The sequence below is a fragment of the Salmo salar genome, chromosome ssa24 (assembly GCF_905237065.1).
Source record: "Salmo salar chromosome ssa24, Ssal_v3.1, whole genome shotgun sequence".
Lineage (NCBI taxonomy): Eukaryota > Metazoa > Chordata > Actinopteri > Salmoniformes > Salmonidae > Salmo > Salmo salar.
This window is the reverse complement of record NC_059465.1, coordinates 39046316-39070000: the sequence shown is the minus strand read 5'-3', so window position 1 is coordinate 39070000 and position 23685 is coordinate 39046316. Positions and strand designations below refer to the sequence as shown.

Below are 23685 nucleotides of genomic sequence, written 5' to 3'. Positions count from 1 at the left end.
TCCAAGCTTGACATTGGTCCGCATTGATGTCGTCGCATGCCTCATCCCTGGACAGAAGAAGGGTGGCTCGCTCATGGGGAGGGCGATCTTACACCTTCCACCTCCATGCTGAAAACAAATCCTCAATAGGGTTGAGGAAAGGCGAGTATGGGGGCTGGTATAGGGTCATGAATCAGGGATGGGCCTGAAACCATGCCTGAACCACCTCTGCATGGTGGAACCTGACATTGTCCCACACGATGACATAGGTGACCCTTCACCTTGACAGGCCTGCTCAATTCCATTCAGAAACATAATGAGCTGTGCAGCGTTGTAAGATCTAAGTAATGGCCTACGTCCTACCACACCATCTTCTGAGATATCGCCAACGTGTCTCCAATGTTGTCCAGGCACTTAGACAGTCGGTTGGTCGATGAGGTTCCGCCCACCGCGCCAAGTTTTAGACAGGTTGAGGCCGGCTTCATCAGCAGCATCAAGAACCATCACCCTCTAAAAATATATTTTGGTTAGTTATTTTTACAGTATAGTTCCAGTATGATATTGTGAAGTAGCATGTGCATTAATAGTAACAGTAATACAGTATATAGTGCTCTACCTGAACATACTCGGACTGCAGTTGTTTCACCCGGTCGTTGTTTCTCTCAAAAGGCACCAGGTAAATGTCTTTCATAGACACCTGGTACCTCTTCAAAAGGCAGGCGATTGTTGGTAGGCTGAGGGATGCCACATTGGCAAAGGTGTCATCATTCTCCTCAATCAATAGCCTGCTTTATTTCAGACAGCCGTATGTCATTCCTGGCCCTCACCATTTCCTCCACTGTCCACTCCTGCTGGTCAGTCAGCACACGGCCACGGCCACCACCTAGGGGTCTTCTGTCAGTTCTGAGGGTAGAACAGAGTCAACACTATAAGAATAAGAATACTGGAACATGTTTTGTGAATTTATATGCATTATAATATGCATTATAATATGTCATTTACTGTAAATGTAATGGTAAAGCATAGTGCATATCCTGCAGACTTACCGGTTTTCTTGACTAAATGTTCTCATGATTGAATTGACAGTTGATCTTTTCAGATTGAGGTGAACTAATCTGGCAGCCTCTGCCATGGTAAGACCTCTGTTTACCACATGGTCAACGACGATGGCCTGGACTTCATTAGACACAACAGTTCCCTGCCGTCTGCCTCCCTCTCTCTGATGTCCACCTCTTTGATTGGGCCCATGCCCAACTCTTTGACCTCTTTCACTGGGCCCATGTCCACCTCTTTGACTTCTTTGACAGGGCCCATGCCCACCTCTCTGACAGGCTCCTTGTCCACAAGCTCTTTTTATTTCTTCCTCTCCCTTGCTGTCTATCCTGCTCCATGTTGAAAGAAATTGTGTTCCCACACCCTCTTTTATATGGTGACCAATTGTGGTTACCACTGAAATCAATTAGCAAAAATGAGTAGTTATGTATGTTTATCATGTATTACACATGTCATTTAGATGTTTAAACTTGACAAACATCTTATTTTAAAATCTATAGGTTTACCAAACGGTTAAGCGGTTAACCCTTAAGCTCAGTTGAATTAAGTGATGGTCAAATGTATTTAAAGAAATGAGAAGAGAATCATATGAAAAGTATTGTGAACATTGCATTGTGAAAGGCAGTTACTTTATATGAAAGGTGTTTCTAGATGAAACAGATTCATTTTGGTGAAAAAGTGTGTTGTACTTAGTCAATTGACAATGTGCTTCAAGTTTTGAAAAACAGCCTTTTTGATTATCTGTTTTGAATTTTGTACCAAGAGTTGTGAAATTTTACCACATACTTGTGGAAATAGTACCAAGGCAATAAAAAAAACAGTCTCTTGTTGCAGGCAATAATGTGCTAGTATCTTCCAGGAAAACACAAACCAGCACACTGCTCCTCACTTTGTGTTTTTACGCTTACGTGTCAGCCTCATCTTGGTCAGAGCTTGTGGTTTTTAAACCTTACGTGTCAGTCTCTTGATCTTGGTCAGAGCTTGTGATTTTTAAACCTTACATGTCAGCCTCTTGGTCTTGGTCAGAGCTTGTGATTTTTAAACCTTACGTGTCAGCCTCTTGATCTTGGTCAGAGCTTGTGATTTTTAAACCTTACATGTCAGCCTCTTGGTCTTGGCCAGAGCTTGTGGTTTTTAAACCTTAGATGCTGAACACGTCATGGAAGCAGCATGTTGTGCTGCTGCTGTGAGAGTCTGTGTGCAGGTGTTAGGGAGTGGATTGACCAGCCGTTTGTCCTTTGTATCATTCCAAAAGCCCATGAAATGTGCTCTGGCACAACCTGTCAGGCCTGGCATCCATGGGACTGCGCCCCACCTTTCTGTCTGTCTGTCTGTCTGTGTGGGTGTTGTTTGAGTGTGTTTGTGGTGTGTTTGTAATTGTCAATGTGTGTGTGTGTGTGTGTGTGTGTGTGTGTGTGTGTGTGTGTGTGTGTGTGTGTGTGTGTGTGTGTGTGTGTGTGTGTGTGTGTGTGTGTGTGTGTGTGTGTGTGTGTGTGTGTGTGTGTGTGTGTGTTTGTCTGAGGGTGCACCCATATGGGGTGTGTTTGTGTATGGGAGAATTAAGTATTTACAGCCTCGTCCAGGCAAGGCGTAAAACACATCATTTTTATGGGGTTACACACATAAATAGAGCTTGTGTGAAATGTCTCCCCCATAAAACTCAGTCAAAGACAGGAGGGGAGTGGCGGGTATACAACACATCACAGTGAGGGGAAGTGGTTGGGGGAACCTCCAGAGCACCTCCAGAGCGCCTGCACAACCTCTGTTCTCTCCCCACCAAACTGCCTCCATCCCTGGGGAAGAGGAGGAGGCGCGCTCCCCTTCACCCGATCTCTCCTGGCTCTGTCCTCATTCTAATCTCCCACAGCAAATCTAACACTGGGCTTTATTGAGTCAACATGTTCTGCTCTGTGGAAATTGATACCATTTCATGGCACAGTGTTGGAGTCATCTGTCAGTGTTGGAGTCATCCGTCAGTGTTGGAGTCATCCATCAGTGTTGGAGTCATCCATCAGTGTTGGAGTCATCCGTCAGTGTCAGTGTTGGTGTCATCCCTCAGTGTCAGTGTTGGTGTCATCCATCAGTGTCAGTGTTGGAGTCATCCATCAGTGTTAGAGTCATCCATCAGTGTTGGAGTCATCCGTCAGTGTCAGTGTTGGTGTCATCCCTCAGTGTCAGTGTTGGTGTCATCCATCAGTGTCAGTGTTGGAGTCATCCATCAGTGTTGGAGTCATCCGTCAGTGTTGGAGTCATCTGTCAGTGTTGGAGTCATCCATCAGTGTTGGAGTCATCCATCAGTGTTGGAGTCATCCGTCAGTGTTGGAGTCATCCATCAGTGTTGGAGTCATCCATCAGTGTTGGAGTCATCCGTCAGTGTCAGTGTTGGAGTCATCCGTCAGTGTTGGAGTCATCCGTCAGTGTTGGAGTCATCCTTCAGTGTTTGCATCCACAGTAACAAAGCACACAGAACATACAATACACCCAACATACTGTAAAAGCCCAGCCATATTGAATTAGGACATTCTTGGACACAGAGAAAACCTCGCTGAAAGGATGCCTGGTCAAACGACAATCTGATCTGATTGTTGCTTGTGCTTTCAATCTTATTTATTCATTGCTATGCTTCAGTCAGTACACAGCAGTAGTCCCCCCCTCTCTCTCTCTCTGACCCTAACACATTCCCATAGGCTGACCTGTGAAGGGGCTTGTGCAAGCTGTGGGGTGTGATTGAGATGGCTGATCCATCCACAGGTCAGAAAGCGTTGTGGGAGGGAGTTGGATGCCGAGGTGTCAGGTGAAGTTGCCCCTAGACGCTGATCTTGGGTCTGTTTTGCATTTCCCCAACTAATGGTCAAGGTTTGGATTGTGGGAGGGGAAGCTGATCCTAGATCTGTACCTAGAGGAAACTTCACCCCGGCCTGAAGAGAGATGAATGCCAAGGTGTCAGGGCACTTTGGTTATGCTCTGGGATGCTGAGCTGTCCCCAGGCAGGACAGGGGAGATGTGGGAGTATATGATTAATAGGCTATCATATCTCCTCTAAATGATGTCCCATGTAACACAGCCCAGATGGGGGGATACTCTAATGGCTTAACATAGGGGGACCCAGCTAAATTTACTGAGACCTGTTCTTCCGTCCGTTTTTGCTTTATGTCAAGCTTGATGGTGATTAGCTCATTAGCTCATTAGCTTAAGCGAGCGCAACTCTTTTTCCATTACATTTTGTCTACATTTCAAAGTCAAAAGTTGACTGTTCAAAGTTGGTTATAATAATAAGTTGGTCATTACAGGAGAGGGTCATTCAGCTTGAAACTGCAGTTATTTACCCTTTATTTTGTCTCCCGTTGAGCTCAGAAGACCTCTTTTACAAGGGAGCCTTGGTCAAGGGAAGAGGCTGTAAGCAGAGGAGGGGGTCAGACGCGGTCAGGGAAACCATTCTGGAAGGTTTATGGTGACTGAGATGTTCTAGAATGTTTAATCTAGCTGCTGACATTGAAATGTCTCTGAGGGCCAGCTTTGGCCAGTCTCTTCAGGGCACTAGATTCATTGGTATCAAATAAATGGGGTTGCTTTAATAGACTTTCAACAGCTGGCATCTAATGTGACCTATGTTCTTTCTGTCTGTAATCCAAGTTTCACGGACAGGGATCACTTTTGGATGCTGCCAAGTTCGATGACAACAAACTCTCTCTCAGCAACTGCCTATTGCGCTCCATTCAAAGCTCAAGTCAAAATGTGTCCCTCATAATTGCCGGGGTTTATTTCAGCTCCCACCAAAATGAAAAGATGATCTTAGCAGAACAGAATGCTCTTAGGAACATCAAGATTGCTACTCAACTGTGGCAGGTCTAATGTCTGCAGCAATGGGGCCAACATGCAATTGAGGCATTACATATTGAAAACAGACACTTTTTAGTAAAGCTACGTGTGACTCTATTTTCATGTTCTGTGTATCATTTGCAATGTGGACAAAGTTACATTGACACATGATTTGGTCCCAGTGTGTTCATGGCTGATAATGCTGGCGTATTAGTAACCAAGTGCATTCTGTTCTGATCCGAGTGGGGATCAAACTCACAACCTTCTGCACAACAACACACACCACTCAACGCCAGCCGTTTTAGCTGACAGAGCAAGATACTAATCTGTCACTCTGTGAGTGAAAGTTGGCTTTAGAGCTCAGGGAAGTTGTGATGTCACCAATGTACCCCAGACAACGTGCTACAAGCGCGAACATCCACTACTTAATTATCTTCTTGTCTTCACAGAGCCTCCACCATCCCAAAACCTGCCGTGGCCCCGAAGGTACGTATGTTTATCACAGACAATGTGATTCTCTCCCCCTTTCAGCCAGGTATAGACCTAACAAAATGTCTCATTCAACATTGGTAAATCCATCTCGATATACTGTATTCCTGCCAGTTACTGTAAAAAAGTGAACATAGTTAATTTGATTGACATTGAATGTCTTTGCATAAATTGGGCCCCTCTGAAATGATGTCACACAACATCTGTGTTGCATGCTGGGAACAAGATTGTAAAGTAATTCTATTTTGTTCCATTTTAATACAGTAGTTGCCTAGTTGTTCCATTTTAATACAGTAGTTGCCTAGTTGTTCCATTTTAATACAGTAGTTGCCTAGTTGTTCCATTTTAATACAGTAGTTGCCTAGTTGTTCCATTGTTTTTATGGTTTCAGTTCAAATCAAATAAACACTGATGCTTCTCTGTTCTCAGAGGGATAATTTAATCTTTTAACGATTTCTAAGCGAAAGGGCAGAACGATACAGTCATCTTTGACTTGGTTAAGATAAGTCCCCTTACAAAGTGCCTTTTTGGCGGTTTCTAAGAGATCTGTGGAAACATCAGTGTTGCATGTGTTGTGTTGATGTGTTGATGCATCCTGCATGCTTTTCCTCCAACATGTAGGTCGAGCCATCAGAGATCATTAAGCCTGTGGCTATTATCAGCCACCACCCCAATCACCACCATCCCACTGAGCCCACCAGTCTCACCCCCAGCGCCGCACACAACAAAACTGCCCGGCCCTTTGGGGGCTGCGGGGGCGAGGACAGAGACTACCCCATCGCACGCTCCCCCCATTCCGCCTTCATTCCCTCTGCATCCTCTGCCTTCACCCCTGCCACCCTAGCCCGCACTCCTCCTCCACCCCAGCCCCTCTTCCCTTTCTCCTCCTGCTCCTCACCCCCCTCCCTCCCTGCCGCACCCCAGCCCTCTGTCTATAACACGCCCTTCAACCTCTACTCCAACGAGAACGCCTGCGAGGTGGCCATGGGCCAGAGGCGGGGCCTAACGGAGAGCCAGGGAGGAGCCGTGCAGTTGAACGGGTGAGTGGCACTAACAGGCTCCTCCCCCTTTACTCCTCCTCCCTTCCTCCCTCACCTGGGTGCAATGGAGAGATGTTGCCCTAAAAGTCTTAGTATGAAACTGGGGTTAAACCGTGGTTAGGGATTAGGAGGTTGGGTCTATCATGTACAGCACTGTGTGTCGCTGTGAATGACCTTTCTGTTACAGTAGCTGCGGTACTATAATATGATATGACAGCTTGGATGTGGATATGTGAGTTCTCATTGGATTGAATAGTGGCCTGCTGCCACATTGAAACTGACCGTGAAGTTCAGAAACGACAGTCATCTAATATTAACGTTTCACCATTGTGTGTAGCCTACTGGGTGTTGTTGCAGACAGTTTTAGATGATCAATAGAACTATTTGATGTGTAAATCAGTTGAGATGAAGGTTGCGTTCCAAATGGCGCCCAGTTCTCTAGAAAGTACACTACCCTATGGGCCCTGGTCAAAAGTATCAAACCATAAAGAGAATAGGGTGCTATTTGGGACGTAGAAGTAGTTTTACTAAATAAACTATGAAGTTGTTAAAGCTGTTTAGTTGGTACTGCTCGTGTTCAAAGTGCCAGTATGAACCTGTCAGGGTTTAGGTGGTTTAGGTATGAACTTGTCAGGGTTCAGCTGGTTTGGTATGAACTTGTCAGGGTTCAAGTCGTTTAGGTATGAACCTGTCAGGGTTCAGCTGGTTTGGTATGAACTTGTCAGGGTTCAAGTCGTTTAGGTATGAACCTGTCAGGGTTCAGCTGGTTTGGTATGAACTTGTCAGGGTTCAGGTGGTTTAGGTATGAACTTGTCAGGGTTCAGGTGGTTTAGGTATGAACTTGTCAGGGTTCAGCTGGTTTGGTATGAACTTGTCAGGGTTCAGGTGGTTTAGGTATGAACTTGTCAGGGTTCAGGTGGTTTAGGTATGAACCTGTCAGGGTTCAAGTCGTTTAGGTATGAACTTGTCAGGGTTTAGATGGTTTAGGTATGAACTTGTCAGGGTTCAAGTGGTTTAGGTATGAACCTGTCAGGGTTCAAGTCGTTTAGGTATGAACTTGTCAAGGTTCAGGTGGTTTAGGTATGAACTTGTCAGGGTTCAGCTGGTTTGGTATGAACCTGTCAGGGTTCAGGTGGTTTAGGTATGAACCTGTCAGGGTTCAAGTTGTTTAGGTATGAACTTGTCAGGGTTCAGGTGGTTTAGGTATGAACTTGTCAGGATTCAGGGGGTTTAGGTATTAACTTGTCAGGGTTCAGCTGGTTTGGTATGAACCTGTCAGGGTTCAGGTGGTTTAGGTATGAACCTGTCAGGGTTCAAGTTGTTTAGGTATGAACTTGTCAGGGTTCAGGTGGTTTAGGTATGAACTTGTCAGGATTCAGGTGGTTTAGGTATTAACTTGTCAGGGTTCAGCTGGTTTGGTATGAACCTGTCAGGGTTCAGGTGGTTTAGGTATGAACTTGTCAGGGTTCAGGTGGTTTAGGTATGAACTTGTCAGGGTTCAGGTGGTTTAGGTATGAACTTGTCAGGGTTCAGATGGTTTAGGTATGAACTTGTCAGGGTTCAGCTGGTTTGGTATGAACCTGTCAGGGTTCAGGTGGTTTAGGTATGAACTTGTCAGGGTTCAGGTGGTTTAGGTATGAACTTGTCAGGGTTCAGGTGGTTTAGGTATGAACTTGTCAGGGTTCAGCTGGTTTGGTATGAACCTGTCAGGGTTTAGATGGTTTAGGTATGAACCTGTCAGGGTTCAAGTCGTTTAGGTATGAACTTGTCAGGGTTTAGGTGGTTTAGGTATGAACTTGTCAGGGTTCAGGTGGTTTAGGTATGAACTTGTCAGGGTTCAGGTGGTTTAGGTATGAACTTGTCAGGGTTCAGCTGGTTTGGTATGAACCTGTCAGGGTTCAGGTGGTTTAGGTATGAACTTGTCAGGGTTCAGGTGGTTTAGGTATGAACTTGTCAGGGTTCAGCTGGTTTGGTATGAACCTGTCAGGGTTCAGGTGGTTTAGGTATGAACTTGTCAGGGTTCAGGTGGTTTAGGTATGAACTTGTCAGGGTTTAGGTGGTTTAGGTATGAACTTGTCAGGGTTTAGGTGGTTTAGGTATGAACCTGTCAGGGTTCAAGTCGTTTAGGTATGAACTTGTCAGGGTTCAGCTGGTTTGGTATGAACTTGTCAGGGTTCAGCTGGTTTGGTATGAACTTGTCAGGGTTCAGGTGGTTTAGGTATGAACCTGTCAGGGTTCAAGTCGTTTAGGTATGAACTTGTCAAGGTTTAGATGGTTTAGGTATGAACCTGTCAGGGTTCAAGTCGTTTAGGTATGAACTTGTCAGGGTTCAGGTGGTTTAGGTATGAACTTGTCAGGGTTCAGGTGGTTTAGGTATGAACTTGTCAGGGTTCAGGTGGTTTAGATATGAACTTGTCAGGGTTCAGCTGGTTTAGGTATGAACTTGTCAGGGTTTAGGTGGTTTAGGTATGAACTTGTCAGGGTTTAGGTGGTTTAGGTATGAACCTGTCAGGGTTCAAGTCGTTTAGGTATGAACTTGTCACGGTTTAGGTGGTTTAGGTATGAACTTGTCACGGTTTAGGTGGTTTAGGTATGAACTTGTCAGGGTTTAGGTGGTTTGGGTAAAACGGGTTTTGGCACTGAGGCACTAAAGCAAAAAGCTGTTTTTGTTTTTAGTGTTTCTTCAAGTAAATAAGGTCAAACTTTCACAGTACTGGAAATATTATTGTGAAACCACAAGGTACAGGCACAACACCAGATTTAGGTGTGGGGAAAGACTATGTTTATGTTTTGTAGTTAGTAATAATTGTATTACTCATTGGCTGTACACAGTACATACAAGTAGAACAGTAGCAAAACAATCCGGATGTTTTGTCTCGTTTTTTTCTCTGTGCGTCTGTCCGTCTGTCCGTCCGTCCGTCCTTCTCTAATCTCCGACAGTCCGTGACACACCCCCGTTTCCCTCTGTGAGTCCCAGGCTAGAGGAGATACTTTGACGCCCATGCATATTTTTAGCCTGCAGTAACCCTATCTGTTTACTGTATGGTGCAGTATGGGAGGCTTTAATGAGGTTGATGGTGGGGAGCTTTTCCTAAACTTACCATTTGTCGGAAGAAAGCTTTACCGTCTAGTTTGAGCCTGATGTTTTGGCTGTGTGCAAATGAGCTGTCGATACATCAAGCTGTCAAAACACACACACACAGGCACACACACACACATAGATAAATACACGCACATACACTCACACACTCACACACACACACACACACACACACACACACACACACACACACACACACACACACACACACACACACACACACACACACACACACACACACACACACACACACACACACACACACACACACACACACACACGGTGGTCTTATGTGACCCCTAGCCCCGGGTGACAGGATGCCAGAGGGCGTCTCTGTTTCCCTGCTTGTCCCCAAAATCATATTACCCAGAATATGACACCTCTATGACCCCCCTACTATCTCACTAGCTTATTGCGGCTGTTCTGTCAAAGTGGCACACATACCCATTCAGTACATAGAAAGCCTTATCACAGAAGATACACCAGAAGGTACAGTGTTGGTGATAACATGGAGATTGTTGAACTCTGTTTAACATTACTAACAACTCTGTTTATCTGTATCAGAGTCACTACAACACATCTGCTGTAGCCATGTTGGCGTTAAACCCCAGACAGCTGTTCTGTTGCTTAGCCGACACGTGTCTGACTGACTGACTGACTGACTGGATGATCCAGCTCACGTTGGTTCTGACACTCACAGACAGTCAGACAGACAGTTAGACAGACAATCAGTCAGACGGACAGACAGACAGACAGACAGACAGACAGACAGACAGACAGACAGACAGACAGACAGACAGACAGACAGACAGACAGACAGACAGACAGACAGACAGACAGACAGACAGACAGACAGACAGACTGTCAGACAGACTGTCAGTCAGACGGACAGACAGTCAGTCAGACAGTCAGTCAGTCAGTCATAAAGGTCAGTCAGTCAGACAGTCAGAAGGTCAGACATTTCAGAAGGTCAGACAGTCAGAAAGGTCAGACGGTCAATCAGACAGTCAGTCAGTCAGTCAGAAAGGTCAGTCAGTCAGACAGTCAGAAAGGTCAGACGGTCAGTCATTCAGAAAGGTCAGACAGTCAGTCAGACAGTCAATCAGTCAGACAGTCAGTCAGAAAGGTCAGTCAGTCAGACAGTCAGTCAGACAGACAGTCAGAAAGGTCAGTCAGACAGTCAGTCAGTCAGAAAGGTCAGACAGTCAGACAGATTGATTTCTTCCTGGTTTCTCTCATTCTCTCTCCTTCCAGCCACACCAGTAACTCCCAGTAATGGTTTAATTCTCTCCGCCAGTCTATCCTCAGGCTCAGATGGATCCCATCTGATCCCGTCTGATCCCGTCTGATCCTGTCTGATCCCGTCTCTGCGTCCCAAATGGCACCATATTGCCTATGTACACTCTTAGAATATAAGGCGCTATCTAGAACCTAAAATGGTTATTCGGCTGTCCCCATAGTAGAACCCTTTTGGTTCCAATTAGAACCATTTTCCATTCCATGTAGAACCCTGTCCACAGAGGGTTCTACATGGAACCAGAAAGTTTTCTCCTATGGGGACAGCCGAAGAACCCTTTTAGAACCCTTTTTTCTTAGAGTGTAGTTGCACTAATTTTGACCAGGACTGATAGGGCTTTGGTCAAAACTAGTGCACTATGTAGGGAATAGGGTGCCTTTTGGGATGGAGGCCATCTTATGCTCCTATCAGTGAGTGTGTCCTAATAATGCACAGCTGTTAGCACCGTGGTGCTGTAAATATGTAATCTACACTGGTCCACTGGTCCTATATAGGACATGTGAACTGGACAATGTGCACGTACCATTAGGATGTGTTGCTTGACTGTGTTGGACTATATTGTTGTCCGACTGTGTTAGACAGACTGTGTTGTTGTCCGACTCTGTTAAACAGACTGTGTTGTCCGACCGTGTTAAACAGACTGTGTTGTTGTCCGACCGTGTTAGACAGACTGTGTTGTCCGACCGTGTTAGACAGACTGTGTTGTTGTCCGACTCTGTTAGACAGACTGTGTTGTCCGACCGTGTTAGACAGACTGTGTTGTTGTTCGACTCTGTTAGACAGACTGTGTTGTCTGATCGTGTTAGACAGACTGTGTTGTTGTCCGACCGTGTTAGACAGACTGTGTTGTCTGACCGTGTTAGACAGACTGTTGTTGTCCGACTCTGTTAAACAGACTGTGTTGTCCGACCGTGTTAAACAGACTGTGTTGTCCGACCGTGTTAAACAGACTGTGTTGTCCGACCGTGTTAGACAGACTGTGTTGTTGTCCGACTCTGTTAAACAGACTGTGTTGTCTGACCGTGTTAAACAGACTGTGTTGTTGTCTGACTCTGTTAAACAGACTGTTTTGTTGTCCGACCGTGTTAGACAGACTGTGTTGTCCGACCGTGTTAAACAGACTGTGTTGTTGTCCGACTCTGTTAAACAGACTGTGTTGTTGTCCGACTCTGTTAAACAGACTGTGTTGTCCGACCGTGTTAGACAGACTGTGTTGTCCGACCGTGTTAGACAGACTGTGTTGACAGACTGTGTTGTTGTCCGACTCTGTTAAACAGACTGTGTTGTCCGACCGTGTTAGACAGACTGTGTTGTCCGACCATGTTAGACAGACTGTGTTGTTGTCCGACTCTGTTAAACAGACTGTGTTGTCCGACCGTGTTAGACAGACTGTGTTGTCCGACCGTGTTAGACAGACTGTGTTGTCCGACCGTGTTAGACAGACTGTGTTGTCCGACCGTGTTAGACAGACTGTGTTGTTGTCTGACTCTGTTAAACAGACTGTGTTGTCCGACTGTTAAACAGACTGTGTTGTCCGACCGTGTTAAACAGACTGTGTTGTCCGACCGTGTTAGACAGACTGTGTTGTTGTCTGACTCTGTTAAACAGACTGTGTTGTCCGACTGTTAAACAGATTGTGTTGTCTGACCGTGTTAAACAGACTGTGTTGCCGACCGTGTTAAACGGACTGTGTTCTTGTCCGACTCTGTTAAACAGTGAAGTAGAGCAGAGGTTCAACTCCTCATGATTGGGAAACATCCTCAACATATTACACGTGGCAGATTATCTGACTTTGATCAGAGCTTTCGATTATCAGCTTGCCTGTGTAATCCATTCAAAGTGTTTTTCCTGGGAATGGACATGTAGCTCAATTTGATCAAATGACTCAAGAGACACTTTGATGTAGTTCGAGTTTAGATTCAGGGTTCAAGTTAGAATTAGACTTTAAAGGTGAAATATGCGATTGGTACCAACATTTTTGTGATTTTAAATAAATGACATAAAATCATTGAGTATTTTGCTAGCAGATACCCATAGACTTCCAGTCATTGCGCTAATGCTAGTTAGCATTGGCTTGCGAAACTACCTCTAACTACCTTCATACTGGACACAGACATAAAAAAAATGGTATCCACTAGTTAACCTTTTCTGGGGAAGAAGATAAAATTCTGAATTATCCTTTTAACCTGGCCACTGGACATCTTCACCTGACTAGATGGATTCTTCCCTAGTCAAGTGGTTGCATTTTCTCCACTAACAGTTAATGTTAGGATTAGAGGAGGGAAAGATCATCCTACATCTGCACCTAAGGGAAATTACACCTGGGATGGATTCAGGTGAAATACCTGCATGTGTGTGCCGTCAGTGCATGTGGTTGTGTGCCTTTCATTTCAGAGGGGTTGTTGATTTATCATCCACTGGTCTATTACTGTCTGTCTGGGTAGGTTTAATACTGTCTATCTGGGTAGGTCTAATACTGTCTATCTGGGTAGGTTTAATACTGTCTATCTGGGTAGGTCTAATACTGTCTATCTGGGTAGGTCTAATACTGTCTATCTGGGTAGGTCTATTACTGTCTATCTGGGTAGGTCTAATACTGTCTATCTGGGTAGGTCTATTACTGTCTGTCTGGGTAGGTTTAATACTGTCTATCTGGGTAGGTCTAATACTGTCTATCTGGGTAGGTCTAATACTGTCTATCTGGGTAGGTCTATTACTGTCTGTCTGGGTAGGTTTAATACTGTCTATCTGGGTAGGTCTAATACTGTCTATCTGGGTAGGTTTAATACTGTCTATCTGGGTAGGTCTAATACTGTCTATCTGGGTAGGTCTAATACTGTCTGTCTGGGTAGGTTTAATACTGTCTGTCTGGGTAGGTCTAATACTGTCTATCTGGGTAGGTCTAATACTGTCTATCTGGGTAGGTCTAATACTGTCTATCTGGGTAGGTTTAATACTGTCTATCTGGGTAGGTCTAATACTGTCTGTCTGGGTAGGTTTAATACTGTCTGTCTGGGTAGGTCTAATACTGTCTATCTGGGTAGGTCTAATACTGTCTATCTGGGTAGGTCTAATACTGTCTATCTGGGTAGGTCTAATACTGTCTATCTGGGTAGGTCTAATACTGTCTATCTGGGTAGGTTTAATACTGTCTATCTGGGTAGGTCTAATACTGTCTATCTGGGTAGGTTTAATACGGTCTATCTGGGTAGGTCTAATACTGTCTGTCTGGGTAGGTTTAATACTGTCTATCTGGGTAGGTCTAATACTGTCTATCTGGGTAGGTTTAATACTGTCTATCTGGGTAGGTTTAATACTGTCTATCTGGGTAGGTCTAATACTGTCTATCTGGGTAGGTTTAATAATGTCTATCTGGGTAGGTTTAATACTGTCTGTCTGGGTAGGTTTAATACTATCTATCTGGGTAGGTTTAATACTGTCTATCTGGGTAGGTTTAATACTGTCTATCTGGGTAGGTTTAATGCTGTCTGTCTGGGTAGGTTTAATACTGTCTATCTGGGTAGGTCTAATACTGTCTATCTGGGTAGGTCTAATACTGTCTGTCTGGGTAGGTTTAATACTGTCTGTCTGGGTAGGTTTAATACTGTCTGTCTGGGTAGGTCTAATACTGTCTATCTGGGTAGGTTTAATACTGTCTATCTGGGTAGGTCTAATACTGTCTATCTGGGTAGGTCTAATACTGTCTATCTGGGTAGGTTTAATGCTGTCTGTCTGGGTATGTTTAATACTGTCAATCTGGGTAGGTCTAATACTGTCTATCTGGGTAGGTCTAATACTGTCTATCTGGGTAGGTCTAATACTGTCAATCTGGGTAGGTCTAATACTGTCAATCTGGGTAGGTTTAATGCTGTCTGTCTGGGTAGGTTTAATACTGTCTATCTGGGTAGGTCTAATACTGTCTATCTGGGTAGGTCTAATACTGTCTATTTGGGTAGGTTTAATGCTGTCTATCTGGGTAGGTCTAATACTGTCTATCTGGGTAGGTCTAATACTGTATCTGGGTAGGTTTAATACTGTCTATCTGGGTAGGTTTAATATTGTCTATCTGGGTAGGTCTAATACTGTCTATCTGGGTAGGTCTAATACTGTATCTGGGTAGGTTTAATACTGTATCTGGGTAGGTTTAATACTGTCTATCTGGGTAGGTCTAATACTGTCTATCTGGGTAGGTCTAATACTGTCTGTCTGGGTAGGTTTAATACTGTCTATCTGGGTAGGTCTAATACTGTCTATCTGGGTAGGTCTAATACTGTCCGTCTGGGTAGGTTTAATACTGTCTATCTGGGTAGGTCTAATACTGTCTATCTGGGTAGGTCTAATACTGTCTGTCTGGGTAGGTCTAATACTGTCTATTTGGGTAGGTTTAATACTGTCTATCTGGGTAGGTCTAATACTGTCTATCTGGGTAGGTCTAATACTGTATCTGGGTAGATTTAATACTGTCTATCTGGGTAGGTTTAATATTGTCTATCTGGGTAGGTCTAATACTGACTATTTGGGTAGGTCTAATATTGTCTATTTGGGTAGGTTTAATACTGTCTTTTCCATATGAGAATATCAACCATGTGCTCTCTCCCTTCCTTCACTCTACAGCCAGCAAATCATGTGACAAAGTTCGTGTGTAAAGCATGCAAGTGTGGTGTGTGTGCCCGTTTGTCTGCGTGTGTGCGTGCCTGTCTGCATGTGTGTGTGCGCGTGTGCACGTTTGTCTGCGTGTGTGCCTGCCTGTCTGCGTTTGTGTGTGTGCGCGTGTAATACGGTTGGAATGGAATGCTATTGACATAATGTAATGGCATGCACATACACTACTACCAACCTAACCAGGGTGGAGTTTTATACCAACCATTATACTACAGGGAAATGAACAAGTTAACCTATGTAAGTGTACTTCCTGCTCACATAGTGCCATTCTATAGAAGTTTGCCTGTTACTTCAAGGAGCAGTGCACATGTTTACTCGCAAGCTACTATGTTACGTTATGCAACACACACACACACACTCACACACACACACACACACACACACACACACACACACACACACACACACACACACACACACACACACACACACACACACACACACACACACACACACACACACACACACACACACACGTACAAGAACACACACCCAAACACATACAGTATGTGTGCATACAAACATATGGACACACACAGGGTCATATATAATTGCAGACACGCTGACATGCTGACACATAGAAACGCACACTCAAGCCTCAGCGTTGACATGGGCAGAACATCACCCACCCAGATAGGAAGTGTTGACAGGCATTTGTCAGAACCTGTTAATAAATCAATCCTTTCAAAGACTTGTGTACACGCATGCAGCAGTCCATCTCAACTATGTCTTTGTCCGTGTGTGTGCCTGTGTTTGTGTGTGTGTGTGTGTGTGTGTGTGTGTGTGTGTGTGTGTGTGTGTGTGTGTGTGTGTGTGTGTGTGTGTGTGTGTGTGTGTGTGTGTGTGTGTGTGTGTGTGTGTGTGTGTGTGTGTGTGTGTGTGTGTGTGTGGAGACAGAGAGGTCTTGATTTATTGACAGTTAATTAGCATTTGGCCTGTCAACTCCCTGCATCATACAGTACATCATTGCCTCTGCAACACACAGGAAAAACAAACCATAGGCAGAGAAACGCTCCATTTCACAACAGACTTTCTATTTTCTCTAAACCACAACCAGCCTACTCTTCCCTCATTCTACGGAAATTATTGGATTTATACTGAAATGCACGGAACATATTTTAACTTATTTTTAAATGTCGGGCCAACCAAATAATTAAGTCAGGGCCTGTATTCAAAAAGTGTCTCGGAGTAAGAGTTTTAGTTAATAATGAATATGGATACATGGACAGTGGGGGGACCTGATCCTAGATCCGCACTCCGACTCTGAAGCACTTTGTGAATACGAGCCTAAGTTAGCTTGAACGAGCAGAGAAAGCAAGTGGCTCCACCTTGTGGTGGACAAATTAATATTTTTTTAAATCCTCCCGTTGCCCTGCACTTTCGATAAGCAAACACTGTATATAAATATATTGTCACAGAGGCTCTTGAGTTGAGTCCATTTGTTTCTCTCATTCACACTGGAAGATCCGATTGTCATTATGTACGCTTCAGATATATCAATAGATAGACATGGTAGCAAGTGGCCATTTCACACTATATAAAACAAAATAATTCTAGTTGACAATGATTTACACCATTTCTCAAAGCCTTGCTTGATGATCATCACTCAGCATTCCTGTTCACATTTAGCATTAAATGATGCATTTTGAATCATCATAACAGTTGTATCTTTGTGCTGAAAGTGCTCTATTTTGAAACCTTGACTTCTGACATTCACCATTTTGGGGGGATTGTATTAACAGTGGACTAATGAACACAATACTAAAAGATCGTGTTTTATATGTACGTTACTGTCTTGATTCTCGTTGTTTACCTGCGTTTCATTCTCCTTGTACCTTTAATTCTCTGGTTGTTCACTATCCCCTCCTCTTTCCATCCCACTAGTGGACCACAAAGCATTCTGAAGTAAGTACTCCTTCACACAACACAAATACTTTTTTTATATCAGACTTTTTCATATTCCTTAACTTTTTGGTCCTTTTCTTTTTCATATATGCTGTCTCTCTTTCTCTCTCCAAGGGCAACTCCACCTAAAAGGTACAAGGAGTGGTCAAATGTATTGTCGTTATCGGTCCTTGTATTGTCCTTGAAATCATTCATAATGTTTGTCGTGATAAAACTATTTCCCAAGTTGGGATCAATAAAGTACTCCTCTCCTCTCCACTAGAAGGGAAGAGAAACTGTAGTGATGTCTCCTGCTATGTTCTGTTGCATCACATGCAGGGTTCCTAGGAGGCCCATTCTGGAGACAGACATTGAGTTCTACCACGTGCCTTCCCATGGAGACGCCAGCAAGAAGCGCCTGATGGAAGACACAGAGGACTGGCGTCCCCGCAGTGGCACCACCCAGTCCCGCTCCTTCCGAATCCTGGCCCAGATCACCGGCACTGAACACCGTGAGTCCCTAACACCAACACCACCACCAACAACATCAACACCACCACCAACAACACCACCACCACCAACACCACCAACATCACCAACAACACCACCACCACCACCAACAACAACAACACCAACACCACCACCCCCACCAACAACAACAACAACACCACCACCAACACCACCACCACCAACACCACCACCAACAACAACAACAACACCAATAACACCACCACCACCAACAACAACACCACCAACAACAACAACAACACCAACACCACTACCACCAACACCACCACTACCAACACCACCAACAACACCATCACCACCACCAACACCACCAACACCACCAACACCCCCACCACCAACAACACCATCACCAACAACACCACCAACACCAACAACAACACCACCACCAACAACACCACCACCAACACCACCACCACCAACAACACCATCACCAACAACACCACCACCACCAACAACAACACCACCACCAACAACACCACCACCACCACCAACACCAACAACAACAACAACACCAACAACACCACCACCACCACCAACAACACCACCACCAACAACACCACCACCAACAACACCACCACCAACAACACCACCAACACCACCACCACCAACAACACCACCACCAACAACACCACCACCAACAACACCACCACCAACAACACCACCAACACCACCACCACCAACAACACCACCAACAACAACACCACCACCACCAACATCACCAACACCACCACCAACCACACCAACAACAACAACACCACCACCAACACCACCACCACCAACAGCACCACCACCACCAACACCACCACCACCACCAACACCACTACCACCAACACCACCAACACCAACTCCAGCAACAACACAATCACCACCACCAACAACACCACCACCACCAACAACACCAACTCCAGCAACAACAACACCAACACCACCACCAACAACAACACCAACACCACCAACACCACCACCACCAACAACAACAACACCAACACCACCAACACCACCTCCAACATCACCATCACCACCACCAACACCACAACCAACATCACCAACCCAACTGCTCAACCCTCTGCACTCTTACACATACTTCTGTAGATCAAAGAACACTTTACCCTGTACACTACACAGGCCTTAATGAACACATTACCTGAACACTACATAGGTCTCAATGAACACATTACCTGAACACTACATAGGTCTCAATGAACACATTACCTGAACATAGGACTTAATGAACACATTACCAGAACACTACATAGGACTTAATGAACACATTACTACATAGGACTTAATGAACACATTACCTGAACATAGGCCTCAATGAACACATTACTTGAACACAGACCTAAATGAACACATTACCTGAACACTACATAGGACTTAATGAACACATTACCTGAACATAGGCCTCAATGAACACCTTGACTGTGTCCCAAATGGCACCCTATTCCCTATGGTAATCTACTTTTGCCCTGAGCCCTATTGGTCCTAGTAAAAAGTAATGCACTAGTCCAAATAGGGTGCCATGCCATTTGGGACACATGTTTTACCTGTACACAGGCCTATCAAATGCATGATAGAATTACACTACAAAACCAAAAATCATTCTCATGCTTGTGTCATCAATGGTCATTGGTGATAATGCAGTAGCTTACTTTATTAGGTTCTACCTAAGAAGTAGAGTTCTATTCATAGAAATACAGGATAATTACTAGAAGGTTTTGTTTTTCAATTAACACTTATGTAATAGCAGTTTAGTTTACTATTGAGCGAGCACAATTTGAATAATGTACTTCCTGCACTACTTTTTGGTTAATGGGGACACTTCCTTCTGTACTTCCTGTTCAATGGAACACCAATTATGGCCTCATTGACTTGAATGAAGACACCCCTTCTAGTAATTATATTTCTATGGTTCTATTAACGTCAATATATTCAAAAAGTGCTGATGAGTGGAGTGACGCTATGTTATGTTCTTCTCTCCTATGTAGAGCAAGCACAGGAGAGCGATGCGGAGAACAAGACAAAGTAAGTGCTTGGTGATCGTTCTGTCTTGGTTGGTCTGCTCTTACTGCGGTGGTTTTAATTTGCATGGACGTGCTGTTGTTGTTGTCGTTACAGTTACTATTTGGATGATGGGGTTGTGTGTGGAATCTAATAATCACATTGGGCATTCAGTAGTCACATGGGGCATTCAGTAGTCACATGGGGCATTCGGTAGTCACATGGGGCATTCAGAAGTCACATAAGGCATTCAGTAGTCACATGGGGCATTCAGTAGTCATAAGGGTAATCTAGTAGTCACAATGGGCATTCGGTAGTCACATGGGGTATTCAGTAGTCACATGGGGCATTCAGTAGTCACATGGGGCATTCAGTAGTCACAATGGGCATTCGGTAGTCACATGGGGCATTCAGTAGTTACATGGGGCATTCAGTAGTCTCATGGGACATTCGGTAGTCACATGGGGTATTCAGTAGTCATAAGGGTCATCTAGTAGTCACAATGGGCATTCGGTAGTCACATGGGGCATTCAGTAGTTACATGGGGCATTCAGTAGTCACATGGGGAATTCAGTAGTCACATGGGACATTCGGTAGTCACATGGGGTATTCAGTAGTCACAATGGGCATTCAGTAGTCTTATGGGGCATTCAGTAGTCACATAAGGCATTTAGTAGTCACATGGGGCATTCAGTCGTCACATGGGGCATACAGTCGTCACATGGGGCATTCAGTCGTCACATGGGACATTCAGTAGTCACATGGGACATTCAGTCGTCACATGGGACATTCAGTAGTCACATGGGGCATTCAGTCGTCACATGGGGCATTCAGTCGTCACATGGGGCATTCGGTCGTCACATGGGGCATTCGGTCGTCACATGGGACATTCGGTAGTCACATGGGGCATTCAGTCGTCACATGGGGCATTCAGTCGTCACATGGGGCATTCAGTCGTCACATGGGGCATTCAGTCGTCACATGGGGAATTCAGTAGTCACATGGGACATTCAGTAGTCACATGGGACATTCGGTAGTCACAATGTTTAATTGGTAGTCACATAGGGCCTTTAGTAGTCACACGGGGCATTCAGTCGTCACATGGGGCATTCAGTCGTCACATAGGGCATTTGGTAGTCACATGGGACATTTGGTAGTCACATGGGACATTCGGTAGTCACATAAGGCATTTAGTAGTCACATGGGGCATTCAGTCGTCACATGGGGCATTCAGTCGTCACATGGGGCATTCAGTCTCACATGGGGAATTCAGTAGTCACATGGGACATTCAGTAGTCACATGGGACATTTGGTAGTCACAACGTGTAATTGGTAGTCACATAGGGCCTTTAGTAGTCACACGGGGCATTCAGTCGTCACATGGGGCATTCAGTCGTCACATAGGGCATTTGGTAGTCACATGGGACATTTGGTAGTCACATGGGGAATTCAGTAGTCACATAGGGCATTTGGTAGTCACATGGGGAATTCAGTAGTCACATGGGACATTTATCCTGTGGATATCTAAACACACACACACACACCACACACACTATCCCAAATGCCCAAATCCTGTTACAGTAACTCCTGCATGCTTAGTTGAGAACCAAATTAGAGGGAGAAAGCCACTTGAGATAAACCTGGCGTAGCCGCAGTAAACTGCTTCAATCTGAGAGGTCTGACTCTGGGCCTGTGCTTAGCATAGTTGTAGTGAATGTGGCTCTGGGTTGGACCTAGTGGCTGGCATCAACCCACAACAAGACGCAAATCTTGGGTCAGTTTTGCATTTTTCCAATTATTTGTTAAGGTTAGGATTGGGGAGGGGAAGCTGATCCTAGATCTGTACCTAGGGGAAACGTCACCCTGCAGTGTGGACTGGCTGTAGTGGATTTGGTTCTCCCATGAGAGAACAGAGTTATAGATGAGGTCCTCCAAAATAACATGTTTTCCAAATGTAACAATATTTACTACAGTATGTTCAACATACTATCTCTGTGTGTGTGTGTGTGTGTGTGTGTGTGTGTGTGTGTGTGTGTGTGTGTGTGTGTGTGTGTGTGTGTGTGTGTGTGTGTGTATGTGTGTTGCTTTCTGTGGTTTTCTTGTGGTGCAGTCTGTGGTGTTTAGGTGATTATAGTGCTGTGGTCATGATTTGTGGTCGCCTTGCAGTTTTGTCTTGGTATTCACGTGGATATGGCAGTGCTTGATCATGCTGTGGTCATTAACGTGTTCAATTGAATAATGACCACTGTCTTTTCTTATAGAAGCATCTTCATGACTGGGGATGTGCATGGCTTCTTGATTCCGTCCCAAATGGCATCCTATTCCCTGTATAGTGCATTGCTTTTGACCAGGGCCTGTTGGTCTATTTGGAATGCTCACCCTTGTGTGATGTGATCATGCTTCCTGGATTGTTGTGACCAGCAACTCATTCCATTATCATCCATTTGTCCTTTATTCTGCTTTTCGGTAACACTTGAAGTGTAATTCATGACGTATCCAGTGTCTTTAGCCATCATAATGTGTCATAATGGCATAGCTTCTACAACTTGAGTTTATATTTCCATATATAGTTTTATTCATATTCTCGTTTTCTTTTCTCTTCCTCTTCTTGACTTTCTTCGTCACTCGCCCTCTCTCCTCACTCCTCTCTCCTCACTCCTCTCCCCTCTCTCCCTCTCCCTCTCTCCTCACTCCTCTCTCCCTCTCCCTCTCTCCTCACTCCCTCTCTCCTCAACCATCTCTCCTCACTCCTCCCTCTCTCCTCTCTCCCACTCCTCTCTCTCCTCAACCATCTCTCCTCACTCCTCTCTCCTTTCTCCTCTCTCCTCACTCCCTCTCTCCTCAACCATCTCTCCTCACTCCTTTCTCCCTCGCTCCTCACTCCTCTCTCCCTCTCCTCTCTCCTCACTCCATCTCTCCTCAACCATCTCTCCTCTCTCCCTCTCTCCTCTCTCCCTCTCCTCTCTCTCCTCACTCCTCTCTCCTCTCTCCCTCTCCTCTCTCTCCTCATTCCTCTCTCCCTCTCTCCTCTCTCCTCACTCCCTCTCTCCTCAACCATCTCTCCTCTCTCCCTCTCTCCTCACTCCTCTCTCCCTCTCCTCTCTCTCCTCACTCCTCTCTCCCTCTCTCCTCTCTCCTCACTCCCTCTCTCCTCAACCATCTTTCCTCACTACTCTCTCCTCACTCCCTCTCCTCTTTCCTCTCTCCTCACTCCTCTCTTCATCTCTCCTCACTCCTCTCTCCTCACTTCTCTCTCACTCACTCCCTTTCCTCACTCCTCTCTCCCCCTCTCCTCTCTCCTCACTCCTTTCCGGGTGGGTGGCAGAGCGAAAAAGGTGAACACCCAGGTGATCGGACCGAAATACACCAAGCTGAGAGACTGGCATCACGGGGTGTCTGCACGTACACTCAACGTCCTTACCCTCCAATAGTGCCCTCTGTTTGTGTGAGTGTGTCACTGGTGTAGTACACCCCCCGCAGCCCCCGCAAGGCAGGGGCCCCCCAAGCTTTTTGGGTTGGGGTCCCTCTCGAGATCGGGCCCCCCAGATAGCGTATGAAGATTTCATAAGCCATGAATTTTTTTCGAATCACAGGAAATTAGCTTTTTCTCTCAGCCTCATAGCAGAATGTGTAAAATAGCAGCAGATTATCTATAAAACAGTTTTCTCTGTCCTGTTTTTTCAGTTTCTTTCTTAAATAAAATAATTCATTTGGTTGGGGGAGGGGCTCTTACTCGGACCTTGCGGGTTGCCATGTGTGTGTGTGTGTGTGTGTGTGTGTGTGTGTGTGTGTGTGTGTGTGTGTGTGTGTGTGTGTGTGTGTGTGTGTGTGTG

General features: G+C 45.1%; 1 protein-coding gene across 7 annotated transcripts in view; it reads left to right on the top strand.

Moving 5' to 3' along the window:
- Window positions 1–23685, top strand: part of pdlim5a (PDZ and LIM domain 5a) — a 144996-nt gene that overhangs the window by 77526 nt on the left and 43785 nt on the right. For 3 of the 7 annotated variants that reach the window (XM_014172470.2, XM_014172468.2, XM_014172469.2), the window contains exons 4-9: window positions 5301–5337; window positions 6265–6380; window positions 17324–17344; window positions 17459–17476; window positions 17663–17835; window positions 19840–19876. In XM_014172470.2, coding sequence (XP_014027945.1) covers window positions 5301–5337; window positions 6265–6380; window positions 17324–17344; window positions 17459–17476; window positions 17663–17835; window positions 19840–19876 — 402 coding nt within the window. Of the gene's footprint in view, window positions 1–5300; window positions 5338–5961; window positions 6381–15391; window positions 15412–17323; window positions 17345–17458; window positions 17477–17662; window positions 17836–19839; window positions 19877–23685 lie in introns of all 7 variants that reach the window. The other 4 variants (XM_014172479.2, XM_014172478.2, XM_014172475.2 and 1 more) reach the window with 3 other exon arrangements.